Below are 17721 nucleotides of genomic sequence, written 5' to 3'. Positions count from 1 at the left end.
AAATATATATATATATATATATATATACAAATTAATTTTAATCTATATGTATATATTAATTACTGTTATAATATCTGGTTTATAATATTTTACAGGTTAAAATTAATTTAAATGAAAAAAATAGAATGTTAATAGTAAAATACTAAAATAGTATATACTAAAATATACTTCTACTCATTTTTTAATTTATGCTGATATACAGTTAGCATATTTAATTTTCTTTTCTTTTTTTTACTGATTTATTAAAAAAAAATACTGAACATTTTAATTGTACAGTTAAATAGGTTACTAATAATAAGAGATTCCCTGGGAATTCTGTTCTGATTAAACTGATCTATTAGACTAGTGTGTGATGTTATGCTGAGCTGTCTTAATGCAGTGAGTCCCTGTCACTGATGCACGTCTGCTTTCTTTTCTTCTTCAGCCAGTCTTGATTGTAGACAATGCTGTCTAATCAGCATCTTGATATGCCACACCTGTGAGGTGGATGGATTACCTCATTAAAGGAGAAGTGCTCACTTACACAGATTTAGAGAGATTTTTGAACAATATTTGAGAGAAATAGGCCTTTTGTGTACATAAAAAAAGTCTTAGATCTTTGAGTTCAGCTCATGAAAAATGGGAGCAAAAACAAAAGTGTTGAGTTCATAATTTTGTTCAGTGATTTTGTTCATATGTGTGTGTGTGTGTGTGTGTAAGTGCGTGTGCTGCTTTACATTATGGAAAGTGAAGTGCGTGTGCTTTTTGTTAATTCATTATAATTGAATGAATTCTTGCACAATACAAGTTTTATTTATTTACTTTTTTTCAAAAAACAGTTCTGTATACACAAATATATTTTTTTTATCAAGTGCACAGTAATTAGGGAGAATTTGGGGTTTTGAACTGTCTTTCTTTTTCAGTTACCAGCCTAGATTTCCAGAAGGCTGAAATGTGAATATAGCTTATAGATATACATTTCTACCTTTTAATGTGTACAAAAAATGCTATGGTAAAATGATAGTTTGCACCAATATGCTGTAGTTTCTTGAGTTATTGTTACTTTCATAACTTAAGTATTTTTTATTGAACAAAATTTGAATGCTGTTTCTGAATGTTTTAAATATATTTTATTAAACTGTCCTAGTTTAAGTTCTCTTAGGAAATTATATTACTCAGCAAGACTCATTAAATGTATATATTTCTGAAAAGTGGTAAATTGAATGGAATGAATGAATCCACAACAAATTAGGCCTATGAAGAGAATCCAGAATATTAAGAGAATCCAGTTATAAATGAAAGATTTAATCATTGCTTTTATTTTGAAAATAGATATGACCAGACTGTTTATAAGATAATGATTTGGTCCCATGTATATTTATTGAAAGGAGAAGAATTACCTATGTGTTTTTTTTTTATTTTATTTTATTATTATTATTTATTTATTTTTTGGTAAGTCTTCCTTGATTATAAATCACATTTTATTACAGTGTCCTGCTTTAAGTTCTTTTACTCACAGTGCATTAATGGACCATTTTTTAAGGTTCTTCTGGAATAAAAAATTTGTGTGAATAATATAATATTATATTATATATTATAAATCAACTATCAATTTATTTAGCAGTTTGTAAAAAAAAAATTATAATATATAAACATATAATTTCTACTTATATGCAAATTGTTTTTTGTATATAATTTATTGAAGTATTGTTATTAAGGCTGATAAATCTTATTATTCTTGAATTTCATATATTTTAATAATATAGCCTTTGATGCTGATATGGCTTAAAATGCTAAATATGATAATATATTACTAAGCAAAAGTAATTTTTAACCGAGTCAACCCTGAATCAATTTCAGAGTTTTTTTTTTAATCTAAAGCAAACAATAAAAACCTTTTATAGATTTTAATTTCTCTTTTATACTTTTTCAACTGTTACGCAGCATGTGAACAGCCAGTGAACTGGCAGGGTGTTAAAACATCCAACCTACCAATTACAGTATATACTACATCTGCTAATACAGTAAACATTTAATATCACTAATTAAGCAGATATGTTACAACATTGATTGAACTATAAGATTACGATTTTAAAAATATATATTTTTCGGGGTGGAGGTCATCCTCGCAGAAGACTTTCTCACGCTAACTATTGGGCTCAAGAAGAATTTGACACAGTAGTATCTTATGCATGGAAGCATTTTTGATTATATTTTAATACAAGGAAATATTTGAATAAAGTCATTTTCACCATTTTCTTGAGTGTTGTTTATTTAGAGCTGAGTTTTTAAGTAAATGTGTATTGGATGAGTGAGCGGTATGTTAAATGTGTACGCCTCTCTGTTGGACATCCGTGAGCAGGTAAGATTTTAACTTGTTTAGTAGTTGTTAATCATTTTATTTTCATAGACAGAGGCTGCTGGACCAGTGGACTGAGGTTGGTAAGTCTTGTTTGTCTAATGACAGGTATAAACCATTTCAGTGTTGTGTATGATGATGCTTTACCCTACAAAACCTACTGTTTCAGACCTCTAAATTATCAGCATGATCATTCAAAACCTTTCTGAAAAACCTGTTGCACTCAATCTACTACATGCCTTCTGTCGTCTGATTGATAGTTTAGGCTTTTTAGCAGGTAAAATGCTTTTTAGCATGATTGTAAACTTTGTATTGCATTGCATTGTTTTATCATAAAAATAAGCATTTACATATCTTACTGAGACATTATTGGAATATATTCAGTGACGATTGATAATTATATAAATTTTATGCAGGTTTTCTGCTATACCATTATAAAGATTTTATTGGTTTACATTACAAGCTATCAGAATATTATCTTTTTAGCCTCATAAATATCCACCAAACTACATATTTTGCTCATTCAGGCCTCTAAAAAAAGAAAAAAAAAATAGTTTCCCACCTAGATCATACTATAAAGTCCTTAAATGCCTATAAAACTAATATTCAAATGTTTTATTTAAATTTTGTCCAATTGCTGGTTCAAAAAAAAAAAAAAAAAAAAAAAAAAAAAGTTCCATCAGTCTAGGAGTGCCAAATCATGAATTATGTTCAGAAATGTACTGTATAGAGGCCTACGACATACTGCCTACAATTCTTTTAAAATTATGTGAAACAGTGTGAAGTATAATAAAATTGTTTCCAACTCGTTCATCAAACTGGAAATAAATATCATGAATAAAGCACCGTTTTTAGTAAGACTGAGTATTCTCGGTCTAGTATATAACACATTTAGCCTATGATTGTTTTTTTGTAATCTTACACCAGCTGTTTTACTCTAGCAGCGCTCAGCATCTGTGTGGGCGGGGCGTATTTACGCTCACGGCGACGTCACTCGAGCGATGACATCACAGCGCTTACGTAGAGACAGTCTCCCTGCCTTGACGCCATGAATCGTAAGCGTTTCTGTTTGTATTATTTTCTCATTTTATTTTGAATTTCTGCCTCATATCGTACTCTAGCAGTAATGTAGGCGCTTTATTTCTCCGTTCCCCACACATTTAAGGAGTACTGCTAGCCAGTTAGCTCGTAAGCCTCATTGTGAGATCAGTTGTATTGTCATAAGAGAGTGAACTGTGATTTATTATTGTCACCTTCACATATTTGACTGCTGTAATAATTAAGTGTAATGATTTGCTTTTGATGAGTTTATAATTTGTTAATAGATCAGTATGACTTAATTGGGATGGTATGTGTTTCCATCATCACTGTTTAAATTGTTAATTAATCTGATTAACCAATAATTCTGCATGAATATGAACAGAATTATGTGTAAATCAGTTTATAGAATAAAAAGTAATGATATGCTTGTGTTGAACATAATTTATTTACTTCATTGTATTTGTTTTATGCATTATCTATCTAATGCAATTATTCAGATCAAATATAGGCATGACATAATTTTATTTTACTAAAGCACAGTAAAAATATGAAGTCAAGCTCACAGTCTCTCTGTGTTTTTAGGCTGCTGTAGAGCACGTCTCGACATCAGGGTGTGAAGACAGACTCTTGGGAGGTTTGAAGGACGTGGGTTTGTTTATTCTCACCTGCGCTCGAATGTAACTCCAGCAGCATGTCCGTCTCCAGCACACCCACCAGTAATGATGCCTGTCTGAGCATCCTCCACAGTCTCATGTGCCATCGGCAGGGAGGAGAGAGCGAGTCGTTCTTCAAAGGAGCGATAGAGAGCTTGGTGAAGAAGCTGAAGGAGAAGAAGGAGGAGCTAGACTCTCTGATCACTGCCATCACGACGAACAGAGCTCATCCCAATAAATGTGACTATACAGCGCACCCTAGACGGTAGACTGCAGGTCTGTTTACATTTACATTTAGTCATTTAGCAGACGCTTTTATCCAAAGCGACTTACAAATGAGGACAATGGAAGCAATCAAAAACAACAAAAGAGCAATGATATATAAGTGCTATAACAAGTCTCAGTTAGCCTAAACGCAGTACACGTAGCAAGGGCTTTTAAATAATAAAATAAATAAAAAGAAAACAGATAGAATAGGAAAAAGAAATAGAGCAAGCTAGTGTTCGAGGTCTTTATTTATAATTGTATAATAAATGAAAAGAAAATAGATAGAATATAAAAAGATTAGAAAGGTAGTTAGATTTTTTATTTTTATTTTTTAATAGAATTAGAATAGTGAGTGCAAAAGTTTTGTTGTTTGATTATAAAAATCAACGATTTTACTGCCTTCAAAGAACAGTTCACCCAAAAATGAAAATGTACTCACCCTCAGGCCATCCGAGATGTAGATGAGTTTGTTTCTTAATCAGAACAGATTTGGAGAAATTTAGCATTGCATCACTTGCTCACCAATGGAGTGAATGGGTGCCGTCAGAATGAGAGTCCAAACAGCTGATAAAAGCATCACAGTAATCCACAGCACTCCAGCCAATCAATTAACATCTTGTGAAGCCATAAGCTGTGTGTTTGTAAGAACCAAATCCATCAAGATGTTTTTTTTTTACTTCAAACTGTCGTTTCTGGCTAACTTGCAAGTCCGTAATCAATAATAACACGTCTTCCAGTAAAAAAGTCCCTCCCCTGTTGTCCGTTCACATCAAAATCCACTGGCATATTTGTTTAAAACTGTTTTGGACTGTGTTCACTTGTGAATTTACTTGATGGGTGCATGTTTCTCTTCTGATGCAGGCGAGGGATGACGTTTTCGCTGGAGAAATCAGTTATTATGGACTTGTATTGTAGCTGGGTGCAATGATTTGAAGTTAAAATGTCTTAATGTTGGATTTGTTTCTTACAATTGCAGAGTTTTTCTCTTCGTGAGATGTTAACTGATGGACTGGAGTGGTGTGGATTATTGTGATGTTTTTATCAGCTCTCATTCTGACGGCACCCATTCACTGCAGAGGATCCATTGGTGAGCAAGTGATGCAATGCTACATTCCTCCAAATCTGTTCTGATGGAGAAACAAACTCATCTACATCTTGGATGGCCTGAGGGGGTGAGTATTATTACTTTTGGGTGAACTATTCCTGGGATGTTAGAAATGAGAACTCTGTCCCGTATCTTAATTTCTGTAACCACAGTTTACTTGGGATGTGTGAATGCATTTGATTTGTTCCTCAGGTGGCCGGTCGTAAAGGATTTCCTCATGTCATATACGCACGGCTGTGGCGATGGCCAGACCTGCACAAGAACGAGCTGAAACACGTGAAATACTGCCAGTGTGCCTTTGACCTGAAATGTGACTCAGTGTGTGTGAACCCGTACCACTACGAGAGGGTCGTGTCTCCCAGCATCGGTGAACTGCCTTCTGTTATCTTGCTGGGATTTCAAACTTTCTTATCATGTAGAACAATTCTTATATATTCTCTTTCTATTTTCAGATCTGTCTGTTCTGACTCTGGGAGGCCCAGGTGAGGGTGCTTTTTAATTTCATTATTTATTTATTTTATATATATTTATTTTCAATACTTATATTTACATATTGTTATATTTAATTCATAATTTTTTTGTATAAATTGTAAAATACTGCTATTCAAATATTTGGGGGCAGACTTTAAATGGATCAAAAGTAGCAATAACGTTTATAATATTACAAAAACAAATTCTATTTCAAAAGATGCTATTCATTTGAACTTTCTGGAAAAAAAGGAATTAAAAAAAGGATCATGGTTTGTTTTAAAATGTTAAACATTTTAAAAAGAATACTACAATATAAAATATTTCAAAAGAATATTATTAAATAAAAATGCATAACTGTTTGCAACTGATAATAATACATGTTTCTTAAGCAGCAAATCAGCAGATTAGAATGATTTCTGAAGGATCATGTGACACTGAAGACTGAAAATTCAGCTTTGCATCACAGAAGTAAATAGCATTTTAAAATATATTCAACTTGTATTTTTAATGGGAATGATATTTCACAATATTGTAGTTTTTACTGTATTTTTGTTCAGATAAATGCAGGCTTGGTGAGCAGAAGTGACTTTATAAAGAATGTCTTTTAAATGCAGTATTTAATGTCTTTTATTTGCTAATTAGCTGTGAAATAAGCAGGATAATATACAGTCTGTTTCCTAGTGGAGCTGATTTTGCTGTAATGATCAGATGACTGCAGACTGGTGAATAAGTGATTTTGTGTGTGTATGTGTAGGTCCGAGTGTAGATGTCCTGGTGAAGGATGAGTTCGATGCTCAGCCGTCTCATTCAGCTGCTGATGGAGGTCACAGTATTCAAATCATCCAGCACACAGCCTCTTCCTCTGCCCCGCCCAATGCTTTCAACAGCCCCGCCCTCCTGCCACCAGCTGACTCCACAAGCTCCGCCTCCACTTCCGCATTCACCAGTATGTCTGCCGGGCCAACCAGTGAGTCATTATTTCATGCTTTTATGCAACCAGCATCTCCTGTTTACATGTCATGCGCCACTTCATACATCTTATAGCTATAAATCAATCATGCTCTGATATAGATGATATAGCTCTATGAGTGCATGTTTTCCTCCGTTAGGTGCCTCCAGCTCATGGCCCAGAGGAAGCAGTATTCCTCCCAGCGTCCCTCATCAGAACGGCCACCTGCAGCACCACCCTCCTCTTCCTCACACGGGCCACTTCTGTGAGTCACTAGAACCACCCCTAACTACCATCACTGCCTGTTTTACTCTCATCATTAAATGTTTCTCTTTGTCTGTCTTGGTCCAATGGTTAGTTGTTTGTGTTGTTGAGTTCCAGCCGCCCATATCCACCCATCCAGGTGAGGAATAAAACACACTGGAGATCCTATAGTGTGTGAGGCCTGTCCACATCAAGAACGATAACTATAACAATAGCTAACACCAACGCATGATAACATCCTGTTTATTAAAAGCACATGCTGTAGTTTTGTTGTCTACCGCTTTAAATGCTCAGGCTCTTTAAAGTCAGGTGGATTCTGATTGGCTGTCAGTCTTTTTATCATTCATCAGCGATTCCAATGACATCATACCTCTGTGTTGTTATCATTAAAGTTGTGATGTGAACTTCCCTATAGTGTTTTTATTAACTATTATTAACAAATATTAATAAATACAGGATCACATGTATTTCTTATTGTTATTTAATGTATTTAATTGAATGTTTAATGTATTGCTTATTGTTATTCTTAACTGATGGGTCCTCATTGTAAACTGTTACCACGGTTTTGTTATTTGAATAAAGCTGAAATAAAATAAATTTTAAATAGATAAAAAACCTGGTTAGCTGCCAAGGCAACATTTCACTTTTTTGTTTAGTTTAAAAATAAAACAATTTAATAAAAAAATAAATCTGAATTAAAAAAATGAAAACCTAAAATGTAATATTAGAAAAAAAAAAAAAACGAAAATGTTTCAAAATTAGTAAAAAATAAAACCTGAAAATCTCTAAAGCTAATTCCAAATATTAATAAAAACTATATTACTATATAAATAACATTAAAATTACACTGTTGGCTTATCAAAGATTAGTGGTTCATACATTATTCCTGATAAATTTTGTATCTGTAGTATGCAGTATATATGAATAAAAAGTTTAATATCCATTGAGGGTTTTTGGGCTCATATTACCCACAACCCCTTGCAGAACAGAAGAGCTTGAGTTCATTCTCCCAGTACATCACCTTATCATGTACTGTAGTATTAGTATCGTAATGTGTTTTTACATGCAGCAATGTACTTTCCCATCATCAGTGAAGTGCATAATTTTAGTGCGGTGAAGAACATTTTCATTTTAAATATTACGTTTTAGTTTAACTTTTTAAATATGCATATTTCAGAATGCTTATTAAAAGTGTTAAATGGACTAATTGATTTGTAACCGTGCTGTTTCTCTCAGCTCCAGATTACTGGTGCTCGATTGCGTACTTTGAGATGGACATTCAGGTGGGCGAGACGTATAAGGTGCCGTCTAACTGTCCCGTCGTAACCGTGGATGGTTATGTTGACCCGTCAGGTGGAGATCGCTTCTGCCTCGGCCAGCTGAGTAACGTACATCGCACAGAGGCCATCGAGATGGTATTAGAATTATATAATCACTGGTAACCCTTGTCAGTGGTATTGAGATACTATGATAGTTTGTATTCATATTGTGAATTTCTTCTGAATTTTTTTTTTTGGTTTTAGTTATTTTGTTTTTTTTTTTTTTTTTTTTTTTTTTTTTTATTATTATATGTGATATTTGACCATGGAAGACAAAAGCAGTGTTAAGTCTCTGGGGGTAGCAATAGCCAAAAAACATTGTATGGGTCAAAATTCTAGATTTTTCTTTTATGGCAAAAAAAATCATTAGGATATCTCAGTAAAGATCATGTTTTCATGAAGATTAATTACGACATTTCCACCCGTAAATATATCCAAACCTTAATTTTTGAATTTAGTAACCCGGTGTAAGATTGCTAAGAACTTTATTTGGACAACTTTAAAGATGATTTTCTCAATATTTAGATTTTTTTGCACCTTCAGATTCCAGATTTTCAAATAGTTGTATCTCAGCCAAATATTGTCCGATCCTAACAAAAATGGACCCTTATGACTGGTTTTGTGGTCCAGGGTCACATATGTTATATGGTTTTTATTAATTTTATTTCAGTTTTAGTTATTTCATACATCAAGTTAATAACTAAATGAAATGCAAGATAAGAATTATCGTTATTATAGTTATTTAATACATCAAGTTAATAACTAAATGAAATGCAAGATAAGAATTATCGTTATTATCAATAAATAACCCCTAACACCTGTGGCCCTTTATCACGGGGGTTTTCAGTACACTGCGATTGTATGTATAGTTTTTATTCATTATTTTGAATTAGATTTTAAATATTGTTTTATCTCATTTGTAATTTTAAAGTTTTAGTAATTTTGGTGTGTATTTTATTTATATATATATATATTATATATATATATATATATATATATATATATATATAGTTTTATTATATTTCAGTTAAAGATGATTTTATTTCCAGTAACAAAGTTTTTTTTATATATAATGTACATTATAGTTTCTTCTCTATGCCCCACCTTCTGAAACACGTCGATTTTTACAAAGCTAATCGGTCTCATATGCCAGCAGCACGAGACTCATCAGATCCATCGATGCCCTTGGGCTGCGTGCACATCCCACGTCCATCATCGGTTTTCTTTAGCAGTCCCCCCCCCTTTTAGCAGTTCAGTCAATGTACTGTTAGGAGTAACGGAAGAACTCGGGATATTGGTTTTATTTAGAGGGAGTGTAAGGCACGTTTATAAACCGAATAACAAGTTATTTGTGGATTAGTACGTACTGGAGATGTGAACCGTTTCAAACGATTCAGATATATTTGGTGAACTGGTTCGACTGGTTCACTAAGAAGATCCTGTTAAATAGAAAGATTTGTTCACGATCCGGACATCACTAGACGAGACAAAACCAATAAAACCCATTACAAACGAGGCATTTGTTGCTTCCAATGGGGACATAATTACTGATTATAATGATTTATACTGTCTTTTTACGCGTTGAGTCGTGTATTGCGCTGCGTAAACATTAAACCATGTCTGCATTTGTGATCTGAGAAACAATAAACAACAAGCCTACTCTAATGCTCAAAACTCGCATTTGAATCATCATAGGCAAATTATTTAAATATAAAAAACATAACGTAACCTACAGGCTGTGAATAAGAAGCGCCAGACTGTCCTTGCAAAGTTTGAACTGCCCAGCTTTATAGAAACAGCCGTTGTGTCACAGATGCATTCCAGGCTACTGCTTCAGGAAACAGTCCCTGTCCTTTATAAAATGCGCAGCACACATCTGAATATTTGGGTTGAATTGTTCTGGAACAGTGTTGTAAATACAACTTAACCACTGATTTCTAGTCATGTCCTCTTTTGGAAGGCCAAACAAAGTTTCACTTCAACGAAACGCACAGCGACTCCACAGCATGGCAGCTGCGGCAACAGAGAGAATAAACAATATGCCTTCTTTCTTTGTGTGAACATCTGGGCGCTGTTGTGCAAATCTTCCCACATTGTGACGTAGACATGTGGGGTGTGGTAGAACGAGTCGTTTTAGGGGGATGTGGTTGACCCTTAACTTTTATAAAGAATATCTCTTTGGATTTGAGACTTTAGTCTTTGCAAGAGAAAGGAAAAATTTAAATCGCATCATATGATCCCTTTAAGGTGGCAATGTCATTTTACATGTAAAAAATTGTATGATTTTTGTGATTTTTCAACCAAAGTATTCAGAATTAAATAATAATAAATCCTATTTGTTTTCAACCAAATTAGTATTCCTATATAATAATTAGTAATCATTAGTAATTAAATTATATTTGCACAATGAAAAGTATTAACAATATTAGATCTTGGTCTATATTTACAATCAGAATATTAATATTTAATCATTATTTGTTTACAAAATAATTTTTCTGTTTACAAACATCATGGTTTATCGCACCTAAGAACAATAAAGATCTCAGTTAATGTAACCACATTGAACTTGCTGATGCATTTACAGCAAACGCAACTAATAAAATTAGAAAAAGTCAATTTTGTGTGCATGGGCAGCTGGTCGAAGTATTTTTTGTAGTGTTAGTGCTGCTTCAGGGCAGTGTAACAAGTTTGCATCCTAATAGTTTCCTTTACGTGGCTTTAGCTAACACAAAGTGTACATTTAAGAGTAATTCAACATGTCTTCACAGCATCTGCATCACTACTGAATATCTGTGTTTGGTGTCTGCAGGTGTTTGATCTGCGTCAGTGTCATCGGCAGATGCAGCAGCAGGCGGCGACGGCTCAGGCGGCTGCGGTGGCGGGAAACATCCCAGGTTCGTTGGGAGGCATCGCCCCTGCTATCAGTGAGTCTTATAGGAACACTCCGACTTTTTGGGACTTTAGCTTATTCACAGTATTCTTCTGCCCAGATTAGATGAAGTCCAGACACTACGGTTTTTTCATTTTCTGTGCGTTCTGTAAGTGTTATTTGACGCACCCACCGCTAGCCTAGCTTAGCACAAAGACTGGATGTGAATGGATAATGCTAGCATTAGTAATCCCAATAAGTGACAAAATAATGCAAAACATTTTCACTATTTACATGTTGTGATCTGTATAGGTCACAGCGTGTACAAATATACAAGGCCACCCCCTCAGTGATTAGCGCAGCACCCGAGACGCGCCGTGGTGAGGAGCAGAGGAGTTCGCTCAGAGTTGGAGTAATAGAGTCAGCAATTACTAGATAGTCCAACATTTATAGTGTACAGTCATGGGGTGTTCGCTGTATTTAAAGAGCTGCGAAAATAAAACAGGGGGAGACTAGGTAATACTATGACCTTTCATAGAATTCCAAACCATCAAAAACGCTGACCTGATGAATCGATGGCTACTTGTTCTGGGTATATTTCCAAACACACCTGTAAACACCATCACACGAAGTATTTCGTTTGCTCTGAACATTTTACTGTAGGACGACTATTTTGAAAAAATGCAAGTTGCCACACGGACCATGAAACGTGTGCTAAAGGATACAGCAACCCCATCGATAATAAAGACATGGGACAAATTGGATCACCTGTTGCTGCGGTAAGTGTGTCCGTTATGTTTTGAGATGACTAACATTAGCCATATTGTAACAGTGCCATGCTAATGTAATATAACCTTAGTAGTGACACTATTACGTGAATATTTGAGATGACTATTAGTATTGTGATTATTGTGTTGTCGTGAACCACATCGCTCAATAACAAATGAGCGGCGCTAAATGTAACTCTCAGGACTAATACATTCAACTTTCTAATGAATTGGAGGGGGATTGGCATTTTTCTTTTTGAGAAAATGTTTGTGAAATAGTAGGCTAACGTTACTGTCTGTGGGTTCATTGTGCAAAAAACTATTTGCCTTTTGCTAGTACTTATACTTTCCCCATATTTCTTGGCTATTGTAATTGAAATTATCTAACATTACTGTATTTATTGGCTGTTGAATCCTATTTGGTCACTGTAATAAATTGCATTTCAAATATATCAATTCCTGTAATAATTCTTTATACATTTCTGTGTGTAATTATTTAATAGGATGAGATGAGTGTTCTACAGGCACTTTGTAACTCCTCGTCTGTGTATACTGGCTCAAAACTATATGGTTCTGGATCTTGGTTTGATACACAGTAAAATTACTCTTGAGTCTGACAATTCCTAAAGTCAGCATGATCACGAGTGACGTCTTAGCCTAGTTAGTCACGTTTGTTTTTGTTTACGGAACCATCAACAGGGCGTCTCGTGGGGCTGCGCTAATCACTCCGCCCAAGTAGCCACTCCGCCCAAGTAACGTAAGCTTGCTCCTACCCTAGTGAGAATATAGTTCCCAGTATTTATACGATTAAAAATGGTCTCTGTCCCATATAGCCTTGTTATTTTACACGCTGTGACTATACAGGATCACAACAAGTAAATAGGAAAAATGTTTGCATTATTTTGTCACTTATTGGGATTTACTCTGCTAGCATTATCCATTCCCATCCAGTCTTTGTGCTAAGCTAGGCTAGCGGTGGGTTGCGTCAAAAACACTTACAGACACGCACAGAAATGAAAAAGTCCCCTGAAATGAAAAAGGTATGTATGGACTTATCTAACTCTGGGGGATACTGTGAATAAGCTAAAGTCCCAAAAAGTCGGAGTGTTCCTTTAATAACTTTCATTTGTACATGTATAAATCCATAATACATCAGTTTTCTGCCATTATGCAAGTAATGCGTGAACTTTTTCTTTCTTTCTTTCTTTCTTTCTTTTTTTTTAATTGGTGGAACTAAATAATTTTTGTGATGTTAGGTTCCATTAATTAATTAATTTATTTATTTATTAAATACTGGAACTAAGTAATTTATGACTTTCAGTTCTGTTAATTTTATTATTATTTTTTTATATACTGGAACCAAGTGATTCATTATGTTTGGATCCTATAATGATTCTTCGTTAAAAAAAAGAAAAGAAAAGAAATAATAATTATATAAAAAGATATAATACTGGAACCAAATAATTTTCAAGATGTTTGGTCCTATAATGATTCTTTATTTATTTATTTATTTATTTATACATTTTCATGACAATCAGGTCCTATAATGGTTCTTTAAAAGCAAATGATTTTATGGTATTCGTTTCTGTTAACCGTTCTGTAACAAAAAATACTGAAACTACAAATGTGACCCTGGAGCACAAAAGCAGTCTTAAGTCGCTGAGGTATATTTGTAGCAATAGCCAACAATACATTGTATTGGTCAAAATTATCAATTTTTCTTTTATGCCAAAAATCATTAGGATATTAAGTAAGGATCATGTTCCATGAAGATATTTTTTAAATTCCCTTCTGTAAATATATCAAAACTTAATTTTTGATTAGTAATATGCATTGCTAAGAATTCATTTGGACCAGGGTCACAAATGATTTTTATGACATTCTGTTCTAGTAATTTTATTTTTTTTTTTTAATTATTAGAATAATAATGAATTAATAGAATAATATGATCCCTCCGCCTGTCCTCAGGTCTGTCTGCTGCGGCAGGCATCGGCGTGGACGACCTGCGGCGTCTCTGCATTCTGCGCATGAGTTTCGTGAAGGGCTGGGGTCCTGATTACCCTCGCCAGAGCATCAAGGAGACCCCGTGCTGGATAGAAATTCATTTGCACCGCGCTCTGCAGCTCTTGGATGAGGTTCTGCACACCATGCCTATAGCTGACCCGCAACCTCTGGACTGATGCTCGAACATTGAACCTTTAACCTTATTACAGTGCACTCAGCTGACCTTTGACCTTAGCCACGAACGTCAGCGGAGTCTTCACTGATTTGTTTCGCCGTCTGGCAAAACGTTGAAAACCAGCAATACTACAAAACAACACTAACTCTGATCTATCCAACAGGACTGTTCGTCAAAACAGTAAAATCACCCTTTTTTGAGACCTTGACTACGGAATTTCAAACAGGAAGTGGTTAAGTGGAGATGTGTAGAGTCTTCATATTGCGTTTAATCCAATGTCAGTCAGATGTGCACAGTGGCCACACACACACTGCAGTGGAAAACAGATGTCAGAGTTTGATGTTCTGTGCACATGATCATTCACACAACAAAGCTGAACCTTGTGCAAATCATCTGAAAAAATCAAATCCAATAGTTTTATGACTAATTTACTAAGAAACGTATCTTTCGTTGTAGTTAATAAAACCATTTTCCTGTAAATTATGGCATTGAATTGAAAGGTTTTATGAACTCTGTAGGCAAAAATTCCATATTACGTAAATTGTTGCATTCAGTAACGATTATGTAAAAATCTCTGTAAATAATTGCATTAAATTGAATGCAGGTAATTTAGGTAACAATGGTTTTATTTACTGCGTACAATTTACGCAGTCCAGAAATAGCAAAACCATTCTTTTTGTATACTACCGATTTCTTGAACAGCTAATCTGAATGATCATGTGACACTGAAGACTGGAGTAATGATGCTGAAAATTCAGTTTTGCATCACAGGAATAAATTACATTTTAAAATATATTACAACAGAAAGCTGAAATTGTAAAATATTTCAGAATATTACTTATTTTTTTTCTGTATTTTTGATCAAATAAATACAGCCTACATAAGCACATAAGACTTCTTTCACAAAAAAAGTAAAAATGTTACTGATCTAAAACTTGAATGGTAGTGTAAATTATTTTATTTAATGCAACAATTTACATCATTTTATGAAACTGAAGCAATCACAAAACAAGCTAAATATTTACATGAATTAAATATTTATATAATTTGCATTGATTTGAATGCAGCAGTTCATGTCAATATGGTTGCACAAACTAAAATTTACACAGAAATCTGTTCAGCTATATACAGATCAGAAATTATATTTTACATCTGCCCCTGTGAGAAACCTTTTTTATTCTGTTGATAAGATGAGATCCGAACACTAAGATTTTGAAAAGATTGATTGTACTTTATTCTGAATATAGCCTCAGAAGCTGGTATGGCGTTTGAACATTTATGAGAAATTATATTTTATGAACATCGTTTTTGATGAACAAGGCATGTGTGACAGTAACTTTTGTCACTTCCAAATCGTTGCAATGAGTATGTGTATGTGTTATTTTATTTTTTTTTTTGATTTTTTTTTACTTTTTTGTTATATTTTTGCTTTTTGTGTTTTTATCATGTGTAATTTTTTTTATAATTTTTCTGTGGGGGGTTTTTGTGGTGTGAGTGTGAAAACGGACTCATCCTACATCCAGATCTGTTTTAGACAATTAGAAGACATGAATTATGATTTCTTGGAGTTGGAGCCAAACCCATTTTGTCTTTGATAATAAACTTTCCCTCCTTTTAGCCCAGGTGGATTAGATACGGTCAATACTGATTGTTTCATTGTACTAACCAGTTTTGTCCTCTCAATGGATGTGCATTTTTTAATATTTTTTTTAGTGATGCATGTTCATGTTGGCATGGAGATGGAGCAACCTGAGATAAAGAGTTGGCAACAGTTTTGAATATGAAGGTGTGTTCAGAATGGCTTACTTCTATTTTTGCAGCGTGCACTGCAGTATATTGTTCATAGTACATACATGATCATATAGCCCAATGTATAATGATCGATTTGATGGATTTTCAGTGTGACTAAACTAGAGTAATAAACATACTAAAGAAATGTGAGCTAATCTTGTCTCAGTATTTGAAAAAAGTTGCCAAAAGTTGAAGATATACATAAATTAGATTACAAATACAAAATAAGTGCACTCATTTCCACTGATAACTGGATGCCACTTGAATTAAACATGCAACTTGGCACAAGTAGTGTTTAGCATTGTGCATTACAGACTATTTCACATTTAAAAACCAGTATGCAGTATACAGGTGCTGGTCATGTAATTAGAATATCATCAAAAAGTTGATTTATTTCCCTAATTCCATTCAAAAAGTGAAATTTGTATATTATATTCATTCATTACACACAGACTGATATGTTTCAAATGTTTATTTCTTTTAATTTTGATGATTATAACTGACAACTAAGGAAAACCCCCAATTTTAGTATCTCAGAAAGTTAGAATATTACTTAAGACCAATACAAAGAAAGGATCTTTAGAAATCTTGGCCAAATGAAAAGTATGAACATGTAAAGTATAAACATGTACAGCACTCAATACTTAGTTGGGGCTCCTTTTGCCTGAATTACTGCAGCAATGTGGCGTGGCATGGAGTCGATCAGTCTGTGGCAGTGCTCAGGTGTTATGAGAGCCCAGGTTGCTCTGATAGTGGCCTTCAGCTCTTCTGCATTCTTGGGTCTGGCATATCACATCTTCCTCTTCACAATACCCCACAGATTCTCTATGGGGTTAAGGTCAGGCGAGTTTGGTGGCCAATCAATAACAGGGATACCATGGTCCTTAAACCATGTACTAGTAGCTTTGGCACTGTGTGCTGGGGCCAAGCCCTGTTGGAAAATGAAATCTGCATCTCCATACAGTTGGTCAGCAGCAGGAAGCATGAAGTGCTCTAAAACTTCCTGGTATACGGCTGTGTTGACCTTGGACCTCAGAAAAACACAGTGGATCAACACCAGCAGATGACATGGCACCCCAAACCATCACTGACTGTGGAAACTTTACACTGGACCTCAAGCAACGTGGATTGTGTGCCTCTCCTCTCTTCCTCCAGACTCTGGGACCCTGATTTCCAAAGGAAATTTACTTTCATCAGACATAACTTTGGACCACTCAGCAGCAGTCCAGTCCTTTTTGTCTTTAGCCCATTCTGACGCTGTCTGTTGTTCAAGAGTGGCTTGACACAAGGAATGCGAAAGTTGTGACGCTTTTCTTGCATACGACTTTTTTTAGTGGTTCTTGAAGCACTGACTCCAGCTGCAGTCCACTCTTTGTGAATCTCCCCCACATTTTTAAATGGGTTTTGTTTCACAATCCTCTCCAGGGCGGATTATCCCTATTGCTTGTACACTTTTTTCTATCACATCTTTTCCTTCCCTTCGCCTCTCTATTAATGTGCTTGGACACAGAGCTCTGTGAACAGCCAGCCTCTTTTGCAAGTGACCTTTTGTGTCTTGCCCTCGTGCAAGGTATCAATGGTCGTCTTTTGGACAACTGTCAATACAGCAGTTTTCCCCATGATTGTGTAGCCTACAGAACTAGACTGAGAGACCATTTAAAGGCTTTGCAGGTGTTTTGAGTTAATTAGCTGATTAGAGTGTGGCACC

General features: G+C 34.7%; 1 protein-coding gene across 1 annotated transcript; it reads left to right on the top strand.

Annotated features, from left to right (window-relative positions):
* Window positions 1–5167: 5167 nt before the first annotated feature.
* LOC109072940 (mothers against decapentaplegic homolog 4-like) lies at window positions 5168–15007 on the top strand. The gene is made up of 9 exons (XM_042723461.1): window positions 5168–5218; window positions 5597–5771; window positions 5857–5886; window positions 6296–6343; window positions 6630–6842; window positions 6985–7089; window positions 8325–8503; window positions 11130–11331; window positions 14012–15007. The coding sequence occupies exons 1-9, from the start codon at window positions 5168–5170 to the stop codon at window positions 14221–14223; spliced, it is 1215 nt and encodes a 404-aa protein (XP_042579395.1). The 3' UTR covers window positions 14224–15007.
* The last annotated feature ends 2714 nt before the right edge of the window (window positions 15008–17721 follow it).

Source organism: Cyprinus carpio, chromosome B5, assembly GCF_018340385.1.
Source record: "Cyprinus carpio isolate SPL01 chromosome B5, ASM1834038v1, whole genome shotgun sequence".
NCBI classification, from domain to species: domain Eukaryota; kingdom Metazoa; phylum Chordata; class Actinopteri; order Cypriniformes; family Cyprinidae; genus Cyprinus; species Cyprinus carpio.
The sequence above is the reverse complement of the archived record's forward strand: the minus strand, read 5'-3'. Positions and strand labels throughout refer to the sequence as shown.

Excerpts from the sequence above, each read along its gene's own strand:
- LOC109072940 (XM_042723461.1), top strand. The coding sequence starts at position 5,168 with ATGACGTTTTCGCTGGAGAAATCAGTTATTATGGACTTGTATTGTAGC. Across the intron at positions 6,843-6,984 it reads TATGTCTGCCGGGCCAACCA|GTGCCTCCAGCTCATGGCCC; the intron begins GTGAGTCATTAT and ends TTCCTCCGTTAG. Across the intron at positions 7,090-8,324 it reads TCCTCACACGGGCCACTTCT|CTCCAGATTACTGGTGCTCG; the intron begins GTGAGTCACTAG and ends TGTTTCTCTCAG.